The sequence below is a fragment of the Ovis canadensis genome, chromosome 22 (assembly GCF_042477335.2).
Source record: "Ovis canadensis isolate MfBH-ARS-UI-01 breed Bighorn chromosome 22, ARS-UI_OviCan_v2, whole genome shotgun sequence".
NCBI lineage: Eukaryota > Metazoa > Chordata > Mammalia > Artiodactyla > Bovidae > Ovis > Ovis canadensis.
Genome location: NC_091266.1, coordinates 38,056,262 through 38,076,309, shown reverse-complemented (window position 1 = coordinate 38,076,309; position 20,048 = coordinate 38,056,262). Strand labels below are relative to the sequence as shown.

Below are 20,048 nucleotides of genomic sequence, written 5' to 3'. Positions count from 1 at the left end.
CTCCATCCTTGGAATCAGAGCTACAGAATCTGCCTGTAAACAATCTTTGCCTGTTTTTCTCCTTTGTGCCTGAAGAATTTACATAGCAGCTTTTAGAGACAGTCTGCTTTCTCAGATGTCTTAGTAAGGAAACAGGCACCATGTTCCGAGCTTCTGGATGAAACTATTATTTATTTATTGTTTTATAAAAGACCCTTAGAGACTTCTGTCTGTGAAAGGTAGCTGGGATTGTGAAAAATTGCATGTTAGGAGGATTTGCCTTAGATTTGCATTGGATATAAGGAAGAACCCACAGTTTCTCCTAAGCTACATTGCCTGCCTTTTTAAGGTAACATTTCCATGCATTTCCTGGGTAAGTTGAGCATTAACTGTGTGTCTCAGCCATCATCCATCCAGCACTGGGAAAAAGAAAGCCACTTTGCAGAGTCATGAGTCAGAGAGAATAAGTTAAAAATGGACCAAGAAATCCCCAGTCAGTTTGTAGCTCAGCCTTGTTGTTCCATCTGTCCACTTCATTTTGCTTCAGGTTATATAAGTGACCCCTGTCTTCAGCAGTAAGAAGTTGACAGTTGCATTGGAGGGTGGCCCAGATTCTTGCCCTTAAAGGTGCTTTGGGTGCAAATCCATCCCTTACTGTGACTGACTTCAGCAGTTTCCCTTTCTATGACATTGTCTATTTCTTCTTCCTTTCCCTTTTTGGAACTTTCCAAGTCAGTAGCATTTAGGAGACCCAGAGTATAACACCAGAGTATAACACACTCCCCAATACCTCTCCCACTCCCTACCCCTAAACAAACAAACAAAAATTCAGGCTTACTTTTAGAAGATACTAGGTTATTTTTATAAGAAATGCCAAAAATCTTTTCCCTGACCTCCTCATATGACTGGAAAGGAAGAGGAAGCTTTACTGTCTTCAGTGACAACTTTTGTTCCTTCTTTTGGGGACAGTTGTTCATGTCTAAGTCACCTTTTCTTCCGGGTTGGGGATAAAGCATTTTTATTGTTATTTTCATGCTTTTGGAAAGTAGCTGGTGATCATAAACCTTCTTACTTGTGGTGAGATTGGACAAAAACCTTCATAAACTTTAATTTATTCAGTTTTGCTAAAGGCTTGGGAATATATTGGTGAACAAAATAAATTTGGTCCCTGTTTTCATGGTGCATTCAGTTCCAGTGTGAGGAAAACTGATGGTTTGGTAAGAATTTATATTCCCTTTCCTCACTAAGTTGTACTTCCAGACTCCTTCCCCTTTCCTTAGGCCTTATTTCTTTAAATCCTATTCCTAGTCTTGGATGGATGGCTCTCTCCGAGTAATGTAGGCAGCTCCAGTTATTTCTCAAAAACAAAAAAGTAGTCAAAAGTGTTGAGACTAGGAGAACCTTCTTTCTCCCCCTTCAGTCTACCCGTAACATTTTATTCCAAGGAGTTCTGTGTTCAACAGCCAGAAGTTGACGTGGTTTGACAAATGCAGACATTTTCATCTGAAGATATCATGCATGTTGCCGGGAGTTGAACTTCTCTTATCTCCAGGCAGAATTATTCCTCCCTGCACATGTGGTTTGCAGTGTCACTGCCCATATCTCTGCTCCCTCTTGTGGCACTGACCACAGAGGCTTCTCTAGAAGCTCGTTAGACTCTATCTGCTCTAATTTATGACAGAGTGGCCCAGTGAGCTTCTTTTCCTCTTGCCACCAGCATCATGGGCATACACAAGCTCTAGGAAAGTTATCTGGGTGAGAGAATTCTATGTGCAGTTATTTGCTAAGGAAAGCAGCTTGCTCAAGAACTGCTGGAGTCGAGGATGCCTTAAGCCAAGACTGGCGTGCTGCAGTCCACGGGGTCTCAAAGATTCAGACACAACTGGGCGACTAAACAACAATTCATATGTTATAACTCAGACATTTAACGTGTGCAACTCATTGTTGTTTAATATACTCACAAGGTAATAGAATTATCACCACAATCTACTTTTAGAATGTTGTCCCCCCAGAAAGGTACTCCGTATCCTTTAGCAGTCCATCCCCATTTCTCCTCTAACCCTTCCCTTAGCCCCAAGCAACCACTAATTTATTTTCTGTCTGTATAAATTTGCCTGTTCTAAACCTTTCTTGTAAATGAAATAGTATATTATGTGGCCTTTTGTGTCTGGTTTCTTTCACATAACAACTTTTTCAAGATTCATTCATGTGTTAACATTTATCAGTACTTCATTCCTTTTTGTGGGTGAATAATATTGAATTATAGCTATACCACATTTTATCCATGTGGGTTGTTTCTACTTTTTGGATATTATGAATAATGCCACTGTGAACAATTATGTACAAGTTTTTGTGTAAACATAATGTTTTCATTATTTTGGGCATGTAAGAGTAGAATTTCTGGGTCATAGAATAACTCTGTGTACCAACATTTGAGGAACTTCCAAACCACTTTCCAAAGTATCTGTACTATTTTACTATCCCACCAGCAATGTATAAGAGTTCTAATTTCTTCATGTCCTTGCCAACACTTGTTAACTGTCTTTTTGGTTATTATGATCCTAGTGGGTGTGAAGTGGTATCTCACGGGGGGTTTTCATCAGATACATGATTTGCAAGTATTTTCTCCCATTCTGTGGGTTGTCTTTTCACTTTCTTGATGGTTATCATTTGCAGCACAGAAGTTTTTAAACTTGACCTACTTTTTTTTTTTGTCACTTGTGCTTTTGTTACCCTAAGGAATCATTGCCTCACCCAAGTTCATGAAGATGTATTCTCATGTGTTCTTCTAAAAGTTTTATGGTTTTTAGATCTTATAGTAAATCTATGTTCCATTTTGAGTTAATTTTTGGGTATAGTATGGGTATAGTATGTGGTTCGGCTTCATCCCTTTCCATGTAGATATTCAGTTGTTCCAGCATCATTTCTTGCAAAGATTCTTCTTTTCCAACTTGATTGTTTTGCTACCTTTGTCAAAGAGAAACCTTAGTCAGTGCATATGGTTGTTTTCTCATTCATTATCCACTTACACCTTCCTCTTCCCTATTCCTCCTCTCCTTTCAAGTCTCCTTTTCAAAAATACTTTGCAGCATGAGCGTTTTCCATTGGCAAAGGCTAGATTTTGTTTGAATACCTGAAAGGCTGATATTAGATGAAAGCCAACCTCAGTATACAAAAGGAATTCCTTGGCAGTCTAGTGGTTAGGACTCTGTGCTTTCACTGCTGAAGGCCCTTTTTGAATGAAATAAGTCGTGAGGGAATTAAAATCATACTTTGATCACTCATCTTCTGTTAGAAAAAAACTGCCATTTCCTGTCTGGAAACCTAAAATTTTAGACTTCAGCATGTGACAGTTGCTACCTGTTTTGACAGGTTTTGATCAATGAAAATGAGAGAGCTACAATTAGAATGACTTAGTAGTCTCCTCTTCTCCTCCCAGATGTTCAGAAGAAATGATGGTAGATCATTTTAGAGGTGGTACCAGTGAGAAGGAAAGCCTGAAGAAAAGAGAGAGATTCCTCCTTCATCCATAAATCTCGTATCTCATTGTTCTCCCACTGAGAGCTGGTCAGGCATGAGTTTAATTCTGGGGGCTACCCCAGGTGGGGCAGCGTGAAATCACAACCCAGGTGAGCCCTGGTAGCCTCCAGACTTCTGGGGAAGGAGAAGCTAAGTATTTCAGTCACTGCAAAGGTATGTGTCACTCAGTGTGGGCTGACTTAGCCTGATTTTAGTGTTTTGTCATCTCTTTGCTGCCTCAGAACATACTTCCATTTCAACAGTATGAAGTCCTGAGCACTTGAATAGGAAGCTTCCAAACCCTGTCTGAAATGCCTTGCTAAAGAGCACAGAGGGAGAACAGCCAGTGTCAGACTGTTTTTCTTCCCTCTTAGACCTAGCACCCTGCACCTGGTATCTCCAGAAAATCAGATTAGTACTCAGATTTTACAGATAACAGTCCCAAATAAACAACAGGAAGAGTAAAGCAGAGGCGTATACTGTGTCCTGTGTGGGTCCTGAGTTAGAGATTATTAACTGAATTTACACTGTTCCACCCGTCTCAGGTTTCTAAACAGTCCCTTAAGTTGCCTGGTAGGAGACCTTCATCACTTGCAGAGATCTGAGGCTCTGGGAAGAGAATGTCACAGGTTAGGTTGAAGGATAATTTTATGTTCGTTCCAAAATATAAATTCTCAGACTGACAAATCTATCATACTCTTAGGATAAGTTTGCCTAAACATCATCAGCGTACATGCCCTGCAGTATCAAGCATAGGGCATCCATAGACCCAGCTGATACTTGGCAGATGTAACAGTTAGAAGGGAAGAAAATAAGTGTACTTTCTGAAGATGGTACCTTCCAATATTTTTTTCTTTCTCTCCCCCATCTCCTCTCTCCTTTGTTTCTTGCTCTGAGCTCCTTCCGTGTCTTTCTTTCTTCCCTCTTTTTCTTTCTCCTTCCTCTCTCATTTCTTTCTTGCTTCCTTGCTTTCTTTCTTGGCAAGAAAATTCCTCTGATAGGAAGGGAATAGAATTACAACATCCCTATCTGTTCCGTTCCCAGGGATTCTTCCATTGTCCTCACCAGCTTCTCTGGATTGCCACCTGGGCTCCAGTGGCTGCTACCATCCCACCCAGATACACATTAGGCTGTTTTGGAGTTAAACTGTGGAAAATTCTGAAAGAGATGGGAATACCAGACCACCTAACCTGCCTCTTGAGAAATCTGTTTGCAGGTCAGGAAGCAACAGTTGGAACTGGACATGGAACAACAGACTGGTTCCAAATAGAAAAAGGAGTACGTCAAGGCTGTATATTGTCACCCTGCTTATTTGACTTCTATGCAGAGTACATCATGAGAAACGCTGGACTGGAAGAAACACAAGCTGGAATCAAGATTTCTGGGAGAAATAACAATAACCTCAGATATGCAGATGACACTGCCCTTATGGCAGAAAGTGAAGAGGAGCTAAAAAGCCTCTTGATGAAAGTGAAAGAGGAGAGTGAAAAAGTTGGCTTAATGCTCAACATTCAGAAAACGAAGATCATGGCATCTGGTCCCATCACTTCATGGGAAGTAGATGGGGAAACAGTGGAAACAGTGTCAGACGTTATTTTTTTGGGCTCCAAAATCACTGCAGATGGTGACTGCAGCCATGAAATTAAAAGACGCTTACTCCTTGGAAGAAAAGTTACGACCAACCTAGATAGCATATTTAAAAGCAGAGACATTACTTTGCCGGCTAAGGTCCGTCTAGTCAAGGCTATGATTTTTCCAGTAGTCATGTCTGGATGTGAGAGTTGGACTTTGAAGAAGGCTGAGCGCCGAAGAATTGATGCTTTTGAACTGTGGTGCTGGAGAAGACTCTTGAGAGTCCCTTAGACTGCAAGGAGATCCAGCCAGTCCATTCTGAAGGAGATCAACCCTGGGATTTCTTTGGAAGGAATGATGCTAAAGCTGAAGCTCCAGTACTTTGGCCACCTCATGCGAAGAGTTGACTCATTGGAAAAGACTGTGATGCTGAGAGGGATTGGGGCAGGAGGAGAAGGGGACGACCGAGGATGAGATGGCTGGATGGCATCAATGGCTCGATGGACTTGAGTCTGAGTGAACTCCAGGAGTTGATGATGGACAGGGAGGCCTGGCGTGCTGCGATTCATGGAGTTGCAAAGAGTCAGACACGACAGAGCAACTGAACTGAACTGAACTGAACTGTTCTCTAAACCTAGGCACATCAAAACAAAAATGTAATTCTAGTTCAGTTGAGTCAGGATTTTTTTCAAACACTTTTCAAAAAAATCTTTTACTAAGAAATTTAAAGAAGACCTTAAAAAAAAAAAAACCTACAAAAGCATGAAATAGATGTATTTATAGAACGTAATTTCTGTTTTCCAAAATAACTGAGGTCTGATACTGGATTGATTTATCTATTGTATTTCCTTTACTCAATGCCATCACTCTTGGGAGCTGAATTCTGTGACTCAGACTCTATCCTGGGTTAACTGTAAGTTAGTGCTGCTGCTAGGATTGGTGGGATTCTCAGTTCCCTATACCTGGCCCCCCTGTCTTCTCATTGGGTTTAGTCCCCGGTTTTTCTTTCTGTTTCTTTCTGTTTTTCTTCAATAGTTCCTGGACTGTTGTCATTGCTGCCAGTATCCTCAAACTTTGCTTTCTGAATGAGAAAAATATTTGACACCCCCCCAACTTGATTACAGTGGATATTTTGGATTTAGACCAAACTCCACAACCTTAACTTGCAGATAATAACATCTCTACCCTTCTTGACAGTCTCTTGGAAAAGAAGTTACCAAAACTTGCCTCTTGTGCCTGACTCATTTCTGTCCTATTTGATTTAGTCATTCACTGAATATTTATTGAGTACCAGCTGTGTGCCAGGCATTGTGCTAGATATTTAACATTGCTTTACTATATACATATTGCATAAATCCTCTTAAGATTTAGTTCCCTCTTTCAACAAACATTTATTGTATGCCTGCAATGTACTATTCCTAGTTACTGTGCTAAAACAGATATTATTATTCCCATTTTATCCCTCTGGCAAAATATACAGCTTCCAAAAATCATTCAGAAAAACATTGGTCAAACTGGTATTCCACACCATGATTTTCTTTTTAAATTTCTGGCTTATACTTCTGATATTTGGGTTAGATTAAATTCTTTACTATCAGTAAGTTATATTAAAAGAATATATTGATTTCTATTATGCTGTCATACACACATTTTAATAACTTTCAGTTCAGTTCAGTCGCTCAGTCGTGTCCGACTCTTTGCGACCCCATGAATCGCAGCACGCCAGCCCTCCCTGTCCATCACCAGCTCCCAGAGTTTACCCAGACTTATGTTCATCGAGTCGGTGATGCCATCCAGCTGTCTCATCCTCTGTCGTCCTCTTCTCCTCCTGCCCCCAATCCCTCCCAGCATCACAGTCTTTTCCAATGAGTCAACTCTTTGCATGAGGTGGCCAAAGTATTGGAGTTTCAGCTTGAGCATCATTCCTTCCAATGAATACCCAGGGCTGATCTCCTTTAGAATGGACTGGTTGGATCTCCTTGCAGTCCAAGGGACTCTCAAGAGTCTTCTCCAACACCACAATTCAAAAGCATCAATTTGGGAATAATTTTAAAATTACAGGAAAAAGTGCAAAGATAATGCATAGAGTTTCTATATGCCCCTCAACCTAGTTTCTCCCCTCTTACATTACCATGGTATGTGTATCAACACTAAGAAACAGGCATTGATATGTTACTATTAACTAAACTCCATATTTTGTTTGGGTTTCAACAGTTTATCCTTTAATGTCCTCTTTCTGTTCCCAGATCCAATTCAGAGCATCAAGTTGCATTTAGTCATATCTCACCAATGGGCTCTGGTCTATGACTCTTCCTCAAGTTTTGTTTTTCATGACCTTGACAATCTTGAGGAGTAACTGGCAAGGTATTCTCTAGAATGTACCCCAGTGTGGGTTTGTCTGATGTTTTTCTTGTTCTTAGATTGAGATCATGAATTCCTAAAAGTACACGATAGAGATGAAGTGCCCTTCTTACCAGACCATACCAGGGGTTACATGACATCACTGGTGATACTCATCTTCATTACTTGGTTGAAGTAGGTTTGTCAGGATTCTTTACTGTCAAGTTACTATTTTTCCCTTTTGCTATTATATAGAGATAAGTCTAGCTTACTCTCAGTGATAATGGGAACTAAACTCCACCTCATAAAGAGGAGAGTATCTGCACATATTATTTGAAATTATTCTGTTAGATTTTTCTCTTCTCCCCATTAACCTCTAGTCTAAAACCTGTGCTTTTTATACTCTTTTTGTTCAGTCGCTAAGTCATGTCCATCTCTTTGCAACCCTGTGAACTGTAACACACCAGGCTTCTCTGTCCCTGCTTCTCTGTCCATCACTATCTCCTGGAGTTTGCTCAAACTCATGTCCGTTGAGCCAGTGATACCATCCAACCATCTCATCCTTTGTCACCCCGTTCTCCTCTTGCCCTCAGTTTTTCCTAGCTTCGGGGTCTTTTCCAATAAGTCAGCTCTTCACGTCAGATAGGCAAAGTAATGGAGCTTTAGCTTCAACATCAGTCCTTCTAAGGAATATTCAGGGTTGATTTGCTTTAGGATTGTCTGATTTGATCTCCTTGCTGTCCAAGGGACTCTGAAGAGTCTTCTCCAGCACCATAGTTTGAAAGCATAAATTCTTTGGTGCTCAGCCTTCTTTATGGTCCAGCTCTCAAATCCATACATGACTATTGGTTTTCTACTCTACTAGAGAAGAAATCAGAGAGATCTATACTAAAGCATTGGTTTCAGGGAAATTCATTTCAGATTTCAGAGGTTTTTAAGAAATAGATTTGATATGTCTTGGTGACCCTAAAGAGAGAATGTTTGAAAACAACATTCAGATTTTGGTTTGAATGGCTGGAAATAAAATTTTGGTTCAAAGTATTAACTAACAAATGTAATGGTTATAGGCTTTGGGAAATCTTAGGTTCTTCAGAGACTATATTCAACCCACATGTTGGTCCAGCTTCACTGAATGCCCTGTTCTCCTGAGTAAGAGCAGAGCAAAGTATTTTTTTTTTTTCTAACTGAAACACAAGGGCCGCCTGGTGGACAGCCTGCTAAGCCCTGTTTCTCATCTGAAGGATGCTAGGTTTTGACTTTTGTTTGGTTGTGAGATTTTCCTCTAGTTCATTTACAGAGCAGGCATACTTGGTTCTGTTCTCTGCCTAATAAATTATTAAACCTTTCCCATTTTAGAGTAATCACTTGACCCCATGTGACTTCATGTTCATAAGAGAACAGTTACCTTCCAAGAGTCACACCCATGGTCTCATATTCTAAATCAGAGGGTAGCTGATACTTTTTTTTAACTCATTTATCTTCTTATTCCATCTGGTACTGTATTAATGTTAATTCTCTGTTTCAGAGCCATCATCAACCACTTTAACCCCAAAATTGAATCCTATGCTGCTGTGAATCACATATCCCAACTGTCAGAGGAGCAGGTAAGCCACTACTTCCCTCAGAGTGGCCCTTGTTGGTGGCCAGCATCAAGTCCTCTCAGATGGCAGAGGGATTCTGTGACTGAGCTTCTAGTGGGAGTGGCAAGAGCCAGACTGCTTAAGAGGAATTAGTAAGGGATTTGTTGATAGTACTTTAATTAGAATTATGACTTCTGCTTTTGTGCCATATGAAAGGTTCATTTAATTATGTAAAAGATAATGTAGGTGAAATTTTGGTGAATTGTTATTTTAGTGTGGGTGATAAGGCATTTCTTTTTTTTAAATTTTAGGCAGAGAGTCATTTTGACTTTTGAAAATAAGAATTGAAAACTTAGAAATGGTTGAAACTGCCAGTTAGAAAAACCCTGAGTTCAGCTTAATTTGATGTTGTTTGTCTCCTTAAAATATGAACCCTCCTTGGGGCAGATTTGTGTTAGAATTGAGTTCTGTGTGCCTTGAGCAATTCTTTCTGAGCAGATTTTTCTGTGGTATGAACTGTGGCACATGCAGATAGTATTGTGTGTTCGTTTTCCTTGAGTCTGGCCTGATTTCCTCTTTTCCCAAAGAGAAGAGCCCTCAGCTCTGCATTATATAAAAATAAGATGGGGCTTTAGTGTAGCATGGTATCAAACTTGATGTTTCAGAACAAGACTTTGAGTCTTGTTTTCAAAAGCACAAAATGAGACATATATTCATACGGTCTCCCTTCCTTCTCACCCTACTCCCAAGTTGAAGGGCCTGGGTGTTCATGAGGTGAGAGTCCAGATATAGGCTCCAAGCCAAATAAAAACAACAAAATCACCTATGCTCTGCTTTCCCTCTTTTGGCCTTTGCATCAGTGTAACCCTTCTATGAGCCTCTTGCTGGCAGGGCCAGCTAGCCAGCTGTGGCATGATTGTGTGTTCAGTGTTCCTAAAAGCTATTCTGTTGGCCAAATGAGGCACCAAAGCAAGCCTTTGCCTAACAGACAGCTTCTCAGTATTCCCACCAGTGGCTCTTTCCTCAGCCAGATGGATAGGACTCAATTAGTCTATCAATTTTCCCTTTGACATATTTATTCTCCTTTGTGAGGCCAGCTGTGAGAATTCATCCTCTTATTTAAACCACTTTGATAAATGGCTTTCATTTTTCTTTTTTCCTCTTCTGCCTATGGAGCAGCCCTAAGTCCTGTTCAGGACTTTGATGCCACTGCTGTCTGTGAGGTGCTTCAACATCCTACCTTTTTCCTGTTGAACCAGTTCAGATCAGTTTTGTTATATTGTTTTTATGCAAAAGAATTCAACATCTTGAGCTTTGTATAGTGAAAGAAGGGGTGACTTTCCTATCACAGTGAGCTCTGTTTAGTCTAAAAGCTTTTTTTTTTTTTTTAAAAAAAAAGAGGAAGACACATTTTTTCCCAGTCAGCCACGTGCAGTATTCATCCCCCAGCAGCTTGGGAAGGTCAGGCTGAAATCTTTCTACAGCAGTAGCAGCCACAGACCAATAATAAAAATCCATTCTGGCGCATGAGGCAATCTGGAAAAGGATGATTAGCAAGCACGTGTCCTCACCCCCACTCCAACTTCTTTCAGAGTTAAATGAAGTGATGAAAGTGCCTCTCAGAAAGCCAGAGATGAGGTGACTTCTATAGAGTGGAAGAAAACACAGCCCTATTTGAAAATGAGGAAGGGGAAGTAGCTCTCAAAGATTTCTTTTCTTAATAAATAATATTGCATATCTGCTGTGTAGAAAGAGTGGTGCTGGGTAGCAGGGATCAGTAGTGAATAATCTAAGTGTAGTCCTTACTGTCATGGAGTTTGTGTATACTCACCTCTTTTAACAATCCTTTTCACTTGGGTAGTGGAGGAAGGGTGATTCTATTCTGGGACCCTTTTCGAAACTGCCCTCAAAATAGTTGTTGCTTCTCTTCCCTAACTGACTCTGAAGGGCAATAAATGACAGCATTAGAGTACACTTGGTTTTATTCTCAGTACTATCAGGTTAAAAGTATTTTGACTCCTTGTTAATCTCCAGCATGTGTTGGAGCACTTCTCTCCCTTAATGATATCACTTAATGCTGATATCATGAATGTTAAGTGTATTCACAGCTTCCAGAAGAACTGGGTTTGGGATGCAATAGGCCCTGCAAGGACTTCCCTTTCAGTCATGTGGACTCCACGCTTCCAATGCAGGGGGCACGGGTTTGATTCCTTGTCAGGGAACTATGATCCCACAGGCCACGTGCACCCCGCCCCCCACCCCCACCCCCCGCAAAAAAAAATAGGACCTGCAGTTGTTAGCAGCAAACTAAGTAGAAAGAGGAAATTGGGAACTTAATCCCCAAGTAGATTCTGAAGTACTATTAAAGTAAACCTAAAGACCATGGATAGGCATTAACTGGGGTTTATTAAGATTAGTAAGACAGCAGATAAGAGAGGACTCTTTGCTAGATCTGCCTGCTCAGGCTGCCATTTTCTTCTGGCTAGAGATTTATGACTGAGTTCTGACAACCCCCAGACACATTCTAGCAGTCTGTTTGAGGCATTTCAAGATGATGCTTGTAAATCCATTATTGCTTATCAAACAGAGCCCAGTCTCTCACACTAGGTTTATTTTCAGGTGTCCAGATGATAGATGACATTTTTTTGTTACTTCTCATTGGCATCATGGAGAGCAAAGTTTTTTAATCAGTTAATACCCTCAGTGTGACTGAATAGTCATGCATTTTCTAGTGTAATAAATGCATGCATTTTTATATTGTACACACAGGAGTCATATTTGGGGTTGATTGTGAACCTTGTACATATTAACTCTTCTTGTGTGCGTGTGGTAAAATATACATAAAATTTACCAATTGAACAATTTTTAAGTATACAGTTCAGTGGTGTTAAGTACTTTCATATTGTTGTAACCATCACTGCTATCCATCCCCAGAACTTTCTCATCATTGCATGCTGAAATGCTATACCCATTAAACAGTAACTCCTCATTTCCCCTCCACCAAGCCCCTGGTAATCACTCTTCTACTGTTTGTCTCTGTGTGGGAGCCTGGCAGGCTACAGTCCATGGAGTCGCAAAAGAGTTGGACACGGCTTAACAACACAACTTACTGTTATTAAACAACAATCTGACTATGCTAAGGGCCTCACAGAAAGTAGAATCATACAATATTTGTCTTTTTGTATATGGAGAAGGAAATGGCAATCAATTCCAGTTTTCTTGCCTGGAGAATCACATGGAGAGAGGAGCCTTGTAGGCTACAGTCCATAGAGTCACAAAGAGTCAGACACAACTGAAGTGACTTAGCCTGCTCATATCTGGTTTATTTCTTTTAGCATAATGTCTTCAATGTTGTAGCATGTATCAGAATTTCATTCCTTTCAAAGGTGAATGATATTCCATTGATGTGTATAGCACATTTTATTTATCCTTCTGTCCATCGATGGACATTTGGGCTGCTTCCACCTTGTGGCTACTGTGAAGAATGCTGTGAAATTGGTGTTTGAGTCCCTGTTTTCAGTTCTTTTGTGTATATACCCAGAAATGAAACTGCTGGGTCAAATGGGAATTAATTCTGTGTTTAATTTTTTGAGAAGCTATCATGGTGTTTCCCAGATTGGTCGCACCTAAAATATAAAATTATTCCAATTTTTCCTGGTTTTGGATAATAGCCATCTTAATGAGGGTGAAGTAGTATCTTATTGTGGCTTTGTTATTTCCCTAATCATTATTAATGTTGAGCATCTTTTTATATTTTTATTGACCATTCTTTATCTTCTTTGGAGAAATTGTATTCAAGCCCCTTGCCCATTTTTTATTTGAATTGTTTGGATTTTTGTTGTTGAGTTTTAGGAATGTCTATATACTCTATAGATATTTATCCTTCATCAGATGTGTGATTTGCAAACATTTTCTCCCATTCTGTGGGGTTGCCTTTTATAGTTTTAGCTTTTACATTTAGGTCTTTGACTCATTTTAAATTAATTTTTGTATATGGTGTTTGGTAAGGGCACTTTGACCTCTTTTTGTATTTCACATATCTTTATGAATAAAGTTTATGGAGAAGGTAAAACTTGCTTTTCCAAGAACTGTGAAACTATTCTTAGTTATTCCCTTCTGCATTGGCTTGTCTTTAGTACATCTTATAAAAATTGTCCTTCAAGGCCCTTGCCCACCATTAGCTGGGATTTAGCTCCTTTCTCTTCTCAGTATGGCTTGTTGGTAAGCATCTATCTCTAGCCGGTAGAATCATTTGTTATGATCCTGTCCCTAACATGGTGATTGCAGCCATGAAATTAAAAGACACTTACTCCTTGGAAGGAAAGTTATGACCAACCTTGATAGCATATTTAAAAGCAGAGACATTACTTTGCCAACAAAGGTCAGTCTAGTCAAGGCTGTGTTTTTTCCAGTGGTCATGTATGGGTGTGAAAGTTGGACTGTGAAGAAAGCTAAGTGCCGAAGAATTGATGCTTTTGAACTGTGGTGTTGGAGAAGACTCTTGAGAGTCCCTTGGACTGCAAGGAGATCCAACCAGTCCATTCTGAAGGAGATCAGCCCTGGGTGTTCTATGGAAGGGCTGATGCTAAAGTTGAAACTCCAGTACTTTGGCCACCTCATGCAAAGAGTTGACTCATTGGAAGAGACTGTGATGCTGGGAGGGATTGGGGGTAGGAGGAGAAGAGGACGACAGAGGATGAGATGGCTGGATGGCATCACCAACTCGATGGACATGAGTTTGGGTGAACTCTGGGAGTTGGTGATGGACAGGGAGGCCTGGCATGCTGCGATTCATGGAGTCGCAAAGAGTTGGACACGACTGAGTGACTGAACTGAACTGTCCCTACCAGTGACATCCACCCTGATTTTCATTTTCCCAGGAGGACAACTGAGTCTCACTCTCAAAACCTGTGGGATTCTCATAGATAAATCCCAATGACCCTTTTGTTTCTACTAAATAAATGTGGATGGGAGGGATTTAAGAGAAACTGTGGGCCCCACCCTAAGTCTTGGGTTTGGATGCTTTGAGGAAATCTTGTCTTGATGATTCAGTGCTCCCTTCAGGTAAGTTTGCTGGAATAGAAGAGCTCTTCAGGGGGTTCTCCTCCCTATCTTGTCCTATTTAAACTCTGATATACTCCGTCTCCTTCATTCCTGTTTCAAATTAAGAAAAGAATTTATCATTGCTGGCTACATCCTGCTAGAAATGGATCTATACACTAGCTCATCGTTTGTTTTTTTAAACTCATCGGTTTTTTAATCCGAAGTCCAAGCATAGGCTTTAGAAAATTATTGAACACTCTGAAATTGTGCAAAATTAGGCATCTGTCCTTTTTCCCCCCCTTGAAAAGGATCCATCTTTCTTAAAATTCTCAACCAGTGTTTGGCCCTTTCAACATACAAAGTTTTGTAGAAAATCACTGGCTTAGTTGTCTTAAATAGTACCTCATACTTTCCTTGACCCCAAAGCCATCAGACCTTTGAAAATGCCCTTTGAGGATCTTAAGCTCCTTTTAGACTATTTGCTATTTATTTTGGTTTGCAAATGCTATGACATTAACTTGTATTAGCTCTAATTTCCTTATACCAAAGAGAGTTTCATAGCAGAACTTTACAGAAAGATTCTCTAGAGCCCTGAGTATCTAAAGAACATAGTGGCAATTTAGCATTCAAGACAAAACCTTCGCTGATCACCTGATTCCTTAAGCTTTCAGTTACATTCATGACCAGTTTTGTGCCATTGAAATATCCCATTGGAAAGCAAGTAAGTGATTGGCCCACTCTTAACTTTCTTCAATCTTCATTCAGTTCTCAGTTTTTAGCATTTAATGCTTTATGCTTCAGATCATCCTAGGCATTTAAGGGATACAGAAGTATGATAAAGAGCCTTTGTTCTCAAAGGATAAAATAAGTGTGAAAGATGGCTTAAGGCGGCTTATTATCAATAGCTGACCAGTACTAACAATAGGATATGTAGGTTCCTATTAGAGAAAGATCTCTGTGGGTTGTGGTGGTGGAAAGGCCATGTGGATGAGAGAAGAATTGAGTTGGGCCTTGAAAGGGGAAGGATAGGAATTGGATAAATGGAGAGGCATAGATTGTAAAATATCCTCAAAGCCAGGACCTGAAAAGGACAGAAAGAGTGGGAAGAGTCCCAGAGTGTGTCTGCCTTGTCCTCGGGTCCCAGGGCGCCCAGAGACTGGATGACTTAGATGTATAATTCAGTCATTTAAATTGTTAGCACATCTTCCATAGTCCCTAGTGTATCGACTCTCATCCCTGTCCTAATTATACCTCCTTTGATTCAGTTCACAAGCATTCATCAAAGGCCTGGTATGAGCCACCCTCAATGCTAATAGGCATATTATTAGACCTACTAAGCAAACCTAGCTCTCTTTTTTTTCCTGGTATAACAAATATAGCAAACACATATAACAAAACACATAACATACAAACAAATATAACAAAATTTACCATCTTAACCATTCTTAACTGTACACTACAGTAGTGTTAATATGTACATTATTGTGCAGTTATCTCTAGAAATTTCTCATCTTTCAAAACTGAAACTGTTTATTGAACAACTTCCCTTCCCTCCCCTCTGCCTTGCAGAATTAAACAAAAATGCTTCATATGTGATTGAGTGAAAGTTACATTGGAAGCTGAGTATTTATTTTCATCTATTAGTAATCTTTCTAACCCTTTTTGATTTTCTCCTAATCCTAAGATAAGAATCACTGTAAATAACTTCTGGGTGTTTAGAAATCCTAACGAAATCTAGCTTTATTTTCCCAGAGAAGAGTGAGACACTAACAAGAGGAGAGTCCATGTTTGTGAGGCAAACACTGTTGGGGTGCCTGGGTGGCACCTGTTATTTGTGAACATCAATGGCACCCTACTCCAGTACTCTTGCCTGGAAAATCCCACGGATGGAGGAGCCTGGAAGGCTGCAGGCCATGAGGTCGCTAAGAGTCAGATACAACTGAGTGACTTCACTTTCACTTTTCACTTTCATGCATTAGAGAAGGAAATAGCAATCCACTCTGGTGTTCTTGCCTGGAGAATCCCAGAGACGGGGGAGCCTGGTAGGAGGCCATCTATGGGGTCGCACAGAGTTGGACACGACTGAAGTTACTTAGCAGCAGCAGCAGGAGAAGGAAACACATAAAGATCTTTGGGAGATATCCTAAAAGCTTCAAGACTTATGAGGAAAGTCGAGCCTTGTACTTCAACTTTAGAGTTGTTGGCCCTTTGGGGTGTTAGGTAAATGTTTAACAGTGGTAGAGGGTAAGTGGTTGGAGGGGGCTGATTTGTAGTTCTGAGGACAAATACTCCAACCATAGCCACCAGTGTGAAGCCAAGTGGCTCTCACAGTGCTTAAAAATTTAACAGTTCACTCTCACAGGCCAAGCATGTGTCAGCCAGCTCCAGCACACCACTGGTTGTTGACGAAGACTAGGAGAAGGGAGCTGTAAAGCTACAAGGCAGGGCTTTCCATGCAGGAAGTGAGCGTGGGTCACTTTCCCCATGGGAGCCACCTATATTGCCTCCCAAGGCAATCAAGACCTCTGAGCAGCCTACTATGAGAGCCCTTGTGATATTTTCTCATCTTAAAACATGACATTGGCCGTCAGGCAAGGCAGCCTTGGCAGAGACATATGCTAGAGCTGAGATTTAAGACTCTCATGATAGCCATAACTCAGTTTCCTGTACTTGGCATTGTTTTTGTACAACAGCCTAAAGTTTTGCAGTCTCTCTAAGCCTGAGTGATGGTTGCTGTGGGAACTCTTAGTGAGTATGAACATGTGACACAAGCATTGACTGTCTGACCCTGCCTCTCTTTTCTGCCTTTGTTTAGATTCTGGCATTTCGGGTGACCTAATTGGCAGGAAAAAAAGTTTGCTATGAGTTATTTGCAACTGGACTCACTAACTCAGGAAAGACACAAAATCAGAGGCAGAGGGATTTTCCTACAAGCTGCTTAATCTTGGAAATCAACTTTCTGTTACATAGGGCATCTTGAGAAGGTCCATTTAGGAAGGTCAGCTGGTTATGTGCTGCTAGGATATTTACTCTTTTACTTGGACCAAGAGGTAAGCTGCACTACCAGATCAGGGGGAAAGGGGTCTTGGATTTTAGCTCCTCTGAATAGGGAGGAAAGTATCTTGGATTTAAAAAGAACACAAATGGATAAAAGGAACAACTAGGAGTTTTTGAGCTAGGCACTTTTACTTAGGCTATTTACTTAATTTAATCAATTGTCTGAGGTAGATAGTTACCCTCATCTTATAGATGAGGATGCTGAAGAGACTAAGTAGTTTGTCCAAGATCACACAGCTGCTAGTGATAAGGCCATAATGTGAACCTAGGTCAGTCGGACACCAAAGTCTGAGCTTTGAGCTTTTTCATCTCTTGAAACATGCAAGACAACTAGAGTCTGTTAGGTATTACGAAGGAAGAGGCAAGTCAGGATAGGAAAGTGGAGGGTGAAGCAAAGAGAACAGGGGTAACAGGTCTCATTTCTAGGCAGTGGGGAAAGAATCCCAGTTTGGGAAAGGCCCATTCAGTTAAGGAAAGAAAGTACTGAACAGGGACCTGGAGAATTTGCCTTCCAGTTAGGCAGCAATGCCTCAGTAGAGGCTCCTGGCACAGTATGATAACTTTGTAAATGAGGGAAAAGTCTCTTTATCCCATCCAAGAATGTCAGCAAAGTCACTATGAAAAATAAAGCTTTTCCACACACCCAAGGAAGATGATGAATTTTTAAAAAGTTTTTATGAACTTATTTCTTTTAAAGATGATGTGTATTTGTGGGTCAAAATCTAAAACATAGCACACTGAATTTTAATTGTTTTTAAAGTGGTAGTTCCTTTTTTTTTTTTTCAAGTAGCAAAGTGAAGATTCAAAATTAATGTCCCTCAGCCAAGCTAGATGAATGCAGAGGTTACTGGTGAAGAGCTTAACTTATTATTCCTGTCTGCCACTGTCAGTATTTCCTCCAATTAAGTATGAATTTTGAAATGCCCATCACATAAACTTCTGGTCTTCCTCAATCAGACTTCACTGTCGGTAAAGCTTCTTTGGCAGTGCATGGGAGAAATAGCATTGGAGCTTGTAGGAATTCCAGTAGTTATCAACTTTTCAAGAAATTTCAGGATACAGCAGGCCTTGTTTCTCCCAGTTATTAGATATAAAGATAGCAAGCACTTTTCAGTTTTCTAGCCACCTCCTTCCTTCCAAATAGACCCTCTGGTACTTTTGTTTTATTTCCATTGCAATTTCTTTCCTAGAAGGTAGCTCAAAACTCTTTTAAGATATGCTTGGAAAAACATGGTTTGCCACTGTTATAGTAACTTTGGAGGCCAAAAGTGTTATTATGCAAGCTGTTTTCTCTGTTATAGGCTGTGTAATTGGAAATGTTTTTGCTACGTACCATAACAGCACTTTGAGCAGGAGTGATCCTGCTCAAAGGAAGTTACAATCTTAAAAATGACCCACCCAGCTAGGAGGGAAACTGTGTTTAGCCCACATATGGGATTTCTGGTGAAGAATTCTGTTAGGGAAGGACAGATAAGTGAGTCTTGGCAGGGAGGCAGAGACCCCATGTCAGATTGCTGGAGAATTAGGAGCAGAGATGGTATTTTCTGTCTCCTTCCCTGAGATGTGATCTGTTTCCAAGGAAAGGCCTCAAGTGGGGAGGACAGAGATCATCTGCCTCTTGATTTGAGCTGGGTGGAGTGTCCTGCCTGCAGTAAGCCGTAGAGAAGGAGAAGGCCTGATGTGATATTTGGTAAACATGTGTATCCTGTTCCCCAACCCCAATTATCTTGGCTGCCTCTTGGTGTGATTGCATACCTTGCCTGTGCAGGGTAAGGACCTGGGCATGTTGGATCTGTACTTAGTACAAAGAAAAGCTTCACAAAGAGTTTCTAGGGCTTCAATCAAATAAAGTCAGGGAGATAGGGCAACTGCCCAGGGAAATTAAAGAAAATCCACTGTCACCTTTCCTTTAACCAAGTGATGACCTTTCATGAATCACCCACTGTGAGGCTCATTGTCTGGTCCACCTTCCTGAAAGACAGAGCCAGCCTGTGAGATCAGTAAATTTCAGTGCAGGCTTGAAAGACATGTATGGACAGGAGAACTGGCCAGCTTAAATTGGTTCTGAAATTGTTTGGTCCTGAGTATGAAAATAGAAAGGGGGAAAAAAACCTTCTGAATATTATATGCAAGTTAGCTGTATAGAAGAAAGAGTTATCTTTTAAAGAGCATCATCTTTTTTAGTCTATCCAGAGGCTTGTATCCACTTTTTGGATCCTTTTTTTCCAAACAGTTATATTGGATGATTGTGCCCTGGTGAGAGATTCGGGTTATCTTGGATAGAAAGTCACTGTAAGCACCTAGTGGAGGGAGGGATGCTCACTCGAATGAAGCCTATGATTTTACATGTTCTATTTGTTCTAGCGCCTGTACTTGTTTTTTAAAGCCACTTTGAGCTAAAGTGTTCTGAAAAAGAACCAATTCTTGCCTACCAAGGAAGTTCTCAGAACCTGCTTTAGTCTAAGAATTCTCTGCTTCTTGGTGTCCTTGGTTAGTGCAGCAAGACAAGGAATGGGTGTCCCAGCTTCACATTCCCCAGATTATTTCTTTTCTGTGTATAAGTACAGAGGTATCTGCTCTGTGCCACACTAGGGGCTATAAAAATGCAAAAATCATATATACCCGTAAGGACTAAGAGCAAGAATCAGGATCACTCACTTCTTGTTTAGGCCTTTGCCTGTGTGCTAGTCTATAGACCTCACTCCCCTGTTGTATTTGGTATGCTTGCAACAGCACCCCACAACCCTTTATAAACCTAAGAAAGTTTAGTTTTAGGTACCCCAGTGAAATGCCCCCTCATTATAAATAAATCCATAAATGGTTGGCTGATGACCCTTTTTGGAGTGAATTTCCACACGGAGGGCAATGATCATCTCATATCTTTTACCTCTGCCTCAGTTTTATAAAAAAGGCGTAAGTAGAACCTTCATTATGTGTCCTTGGTAAAGGTAGGACTCT

At 40.5% G+C, this 20,048-nt stretch overlaps 1 protein-coding gene across 3 annotated transcripts in view; it reads left to right on the top strand.

The window, feature by feature from the left end:
- ARMH3 (armadillo like helical domain containing 3) overlaps window positions 1-20,048 on the top strand; it is a 167,047-nt gene that overhangs the window by 125,776 nt on the left and 21,223 nt on the right. For all 3 annotated transcript variants that reach the window (XM_069567714.1, XM_069567716.1, XM_069567715.1), the window contains one exon: window positions 8,936-9,014. In XM_069567714.1, coding sequence (XP_069423815.1) covers window positions 8,936-9,014 — 79 coding nt within the window. The remainder of the gene's footprint in view (window positions 1-8,935; window positions 9,015-20,048) is intronic.